Below are 4,528 nucleotides of genomic sequence, written 5' to 3'. Positions count from 1 at the left end.
TTTGTGGTTCTACAAAATATTATGGTTCTATTTCTATGAAAAATGCCAAAGGAATTTTGATTGTGACTGCATTTAATCTGTGGATTCCTTTAAGTGAAATATTTTACTATACTTTAAATCCTTGAGCATTTCTTTGTGTTTCTTCAATTTCTTTCAGTTGTCTTAGTTTTCAGTGTACAGGGCATTTATTCTGTCCTTTTGTGATGTGATTTTAATGAGGTGGTTTTCTTATTTTGTTTTGTGAAAATGTAGCAGACTTTTATATATTTTGTACCCTTCAAGTTTGGTGAAATCATTAGTTTTTGCAATTCCTTGGTGGACTATATTCCTTGGTGGACTACTTGATAATGGTTTTATATAATTTGCAAATAGTGATAGTTTTAGTTCTTAACTATTTGGAGCCCTTTATTTTTGCCCATCTAACTGGCTAAGACTTCTAAGACTGTTGAACAGGAGTGGGCATCTCAATCTTATGTGAAAGGTATTCAGCTTGTCAGATAAGATGTTTAAATGTTGAAACATTGCCTTTAAGCCCATTTTGTGGAATTAATATTTTTCTTTAAATAACACTGCATTGTAATACGAAGTTCGGGATATGCATCATTTAAAATCATGTCTGTATTAAATGAACCACTGGAAGTCCAGTTCTGTCCTTCACAATGGAATGGCTCCTTTTACCCTCCCTGTCTCCCCTGCTCATAAATACTCATCTGCTCTTAGAGTAAAAAGTTTATCTTTGTATTTAGCTCAGTTGCTTATTTGTTTTTATAGTCAAATCATATGTCTTAGCACAACAGCTGGCCGTTCTCCATATTATTTATTGCAAATGGCAGGATTTCCTTTTTACTTTTCCTTGTAGCTCAATAAGTATTCCACTGAGTACATATATACACAGCAACTCCTCTAAAACTTGTTAGTTCTTGTTTTTTGACAGCAGTCATTTCCGATAGGTGTAATAGGTGTGCAGTGATATCATTTGTTTTGACTTGAACATCTTCTCATGCTCTTGCTAGCTATTTGCTGTCTTTGGTAATTTTGGTATAATTTAGGTAATAGATGTATGTAGCCATTTTTTAATGAGGGGCTTTGTTACGCTTTATGAGTTTTGTTTTTGGATCACCTCTTTATGGGAGGTGATTTACAGCTATCTTCTTCCATTCAGTATGGTGTCTTCTGTTCTGATAGTTTCTTCAGGGGTGCAGGCACTTTTCTGTAGTCCTTACTTAGTTTGGCTTTCCTCCAGTTCACTAGACTGGAGTTCCCCAATATTTGTCCACAGCTGACCTCTAGTAGTATATTGTGTGTCTCTCTCGCGCATTTTATGATTCCAGGTTTTACATGTTTAAACCAGTTTGAGTTAATTTCTGTGTATGCTGTAAAACAGTGGTCTCATTTCACTTTTCTGCATGTTTTCCATGCACCATTTATTGACAATACTTTACTCCATTGTACACTAACTTCATGGTGTGCACTTGGCTTCTTCATACAGGTAATTATCATAGATTTATGACTTAATACCTGGACTAGCAGGTCTGTTCGATGGAGCTGTGTGTTTATTCCAGTAGCAGGATGACTTGCTTACTACTACCTGTAATCAAGGAGCTTGATACCACTTTCTCTTTCTTTTTTTCAGAATACCTTTTGCTACTGGGGAGCTTTATAGTTCCAAATTTATTACATATTTTTGTGAGAATGCCATTGGGATTTCAATAGAGTACAGTGATTTTGTATATTGCTTTAGATAACAGGCATTTTAATGTTTCTATTTTTTTTAATGTCTTAATTTCAGTGTACAGATGTTAACCAAAGATACTGAGAGTAACATCCTAGTTTTGTGCCTGATATTTGAGGAAAAGTTTCAGCTTTTTACCAATGAGTATGATGTTGGCTGTGGTGGACCTTCTATATACTACTCTTGAGTTTAAACATTATAAATGGATACTGAATCTTATGAATGTATTTCTATATCTGTTGAGATGGTTGTGACATTTTGTTTATCCTGTTGATGTACTGTGTTTTATTTTCTATCAGTTTTGTATAATTAGATTGTAAGTGCTCCTTCCATTCTTGGAGAACTTAGAGGACAGGTATTAAATTTGCTTTGAATGTTTGGTAACTTGATTACTGAGATGACTAATTCAATCTTCTTACTAGGAATGGGCACATTCCTTTCTATTTCTTCATGACTCAGTCTTAAAGATTTGAGATTTTTCTTGTTTCTAGACCTATGCCTGTATTGCTACGAACTTTTTGTTAGAATTGCTTTGGTTGTCTCCCTATGCATTTTTGTATGCTGAATTTGTATTTTCATTGGTCTCAAGGAATTTTGTATTGTTGTGAATCTCTCCCATTGATGCAAAAGTGGATCAGCTCCACATATCTTTGAATTGTTCAGTTTTTATTGTAACAGAGTCTTAGTTCATACCATGTGATTGAAAAGAAGTTTGGTATGATGTTGACCTTAAATTCATTGCAATTGTTTTGTAGCTTTCAGAGGTGATCTATCCTGAGAAATTTCCCATGTGCACTTAAAGAATGGATATTTGCATGAGATATTCTTTATACATTGAGTTCATCTACTCTAGTATGTTGTATAAAGCCAGTGTTAGCTTGTTGGTTTTGTTTGGATGACCTGTCCATTTATGTAAGTAAAGTCTTCGACTTTTAAAATTTTCTTCAGAGGGCCCTCCCTGGTGGCGCAGTAGGTTAAAGCACAGCACGAAGAAGCTTAAGCCATTTCTGCATGAGTTTGATCCCCACCTGCATCTCTGGCTTGTACCCCAGTTCTGTACAAAGAAATAATTTCGTTTATATATTTAGGTGTTTTCAAATTGGGTACATACATATTTATAAAGGTTAAATCCTCTTTTGGAATTCTGGATTTTGTGTGATGTAAGTATGGCTACTTTTGAAAACACCTATATGGAATATTCTTCCATCTCTTCTGGTTGCTAGTCTGCGGTGAATCTCTTACATGCAACACAATGAGCCTTGTTTTTTTAAATCTATTTACCTAAAAAAAATTATCCATGTATCCATTCTTTTTTAGTTAGCTAAGTAGTGTAGTTATGTTTAAGGCAACAACTGATAGTTTGTGCTTATTGTCATATTGTTTTGAGTTCCTTTTGTGCTCTTTGTTAGCTGTTACGTATCTGTCACTCGTCTTTGTTTTGTGGTTACTGTGAGAGTCACATAGAATGTCATCAGGATAAGAGGCTAACAAAAACTTTGCTCCTGTCCAGTCTGTGTATCCCTTCATCATAAGGAACTTCATTGTAGTAAGTTGATAAAAATTTTTATTAAAGTTAGTGGACTGAATGAAATAGATTTCTTTCATTACTTGAAGGCCCATTTAGAAGTGATAAACTCTAGTTTTTATGTATAACAATCTTTCTGGGGAAAGTATTTTTAGGTAGAATTTTTTTCACCATTTAAGCATATCACGTCACTGTATTTTGGTCTATAAAATTTCTGAAAAATAAGTCCTTACTCTTATAAGAGGGCAGGAAAATCTGGTTTTACATAAAACTTTTCTGGGGCCCTGAATGTCTGTCTCCTTAAAGTTATGAAGTCTTAGCTGTTATCCCTTCGCACAGTGTTTTTCCTCCCATCCCAATCATTTGGATGTTATCCTATAGGTCCCTTAGTAAGAGAAAGCAGTGCAATTTGCAAAAACTAAGTATCCACTGATGTGTGAAATGTGTATGCTTTATTATCACTCCCCAATATATACAAGTATGGAATCAATATTGTATAATAAAAAGTAACTTAAAGTTAGGTGTCATTTGTACCTCTTTGAAAACTAACTTGAAACAATTAGGTAAGGCATGCAAAAATGACTGCGATTCAAATATTAAGAGGTGCACTGCACTAATTCTTAGCCACATGGATCTTTCTATATTTTTTGATTTCATCTAGTTTGAAATGTGCTAAATTTTTCCTAATAGGTCTGCTTAAGTGTCTATGGATGGGCAAAGAGGTTCAAGGGCTTAATAAATGAGTTGTTATAAAGAATGATACAAGATAAAGTATGCTGAGCTATTCAAATTGCTTTTCGACAAATGTCTTGCCGCCTCTTGAGGATAAATTTGTATATTCTATACATGGGACAAGGTCAGACTATTATGATAATAGAAATAGATAATGTAAAATTAGACTTTTTCCCATGTCAATTGGTGACACTACAGCAATTCAGGAACATGCAGAATCGGGTCATTTCTGGACTGTCCCACCGCTTCCCTTCCCTGCATGTGCTGATCTGAGTATAACTGCAATGTTAGCTAAAGCGGCTACGCTCAGACCAAACATTCCATTCATCTCAATAACAAGCAAAGGATAACACTGGGGGGAACTGTCTTACTCGGCATGATGGGTGTCCACAATGGAGGTCAGTGACCCCAGCTGGTCCTCCAGAGCATTAATTCTGTATCTCATGTAGAAGGTCGAGATGATTAGTGCACAGACACTGCAAGAGATGTAAAGAGAAATGCTTAATAGGTTACTGGGCAAGACTTGATGTTAACATAGA

General features: G+C 35.0%; 1 protein-coding gene across 2 annotated transcripts in view; it reads right to left on the bottom strand.

Moving 5' to 3' along the window:
* The window catches only part of GRAMD3 (GRAM domain containing 3), a 64,392-nt gene that overhangs the window by 8,504 nt on the left and 51,360 nt on the right, over positions 1-4,528 (bottom strand). For both annotated transcript variants that reach the window (XM_004686671.2, XM_012727699.1), the window contains exon 12: positions 4,361-4,465. In XM_004686671.2, coding sequence (XP_004686728.1) covers positions 4,361-4,465 — 105 coding nt within the window. The remainder of the gene's footprint in view (positions 1-4,360; positions 4,466-4,528) is intronic.

Source organism: Condylura cristata, unplaced genomic scaffold (assembly GCF_000260355.1).
Source record: "Condylura cristata isolate star-nosed mole 26May11 unplaced genomic scaffold, ConCri1.0 scaffold00021, whole genome shotgun sequence".
Lineage (NCBI taxonomy): Eukaryota > Metazoa > Chordata > Mammalia > Eulipotyphla > Talpidae > Condylura > Condylura cristata.
The sequence above is the reverse complement of the archived record's forward strand: the minus strand, read 5'-3'. Positions and strand labels throughout refer to the sequence as shown.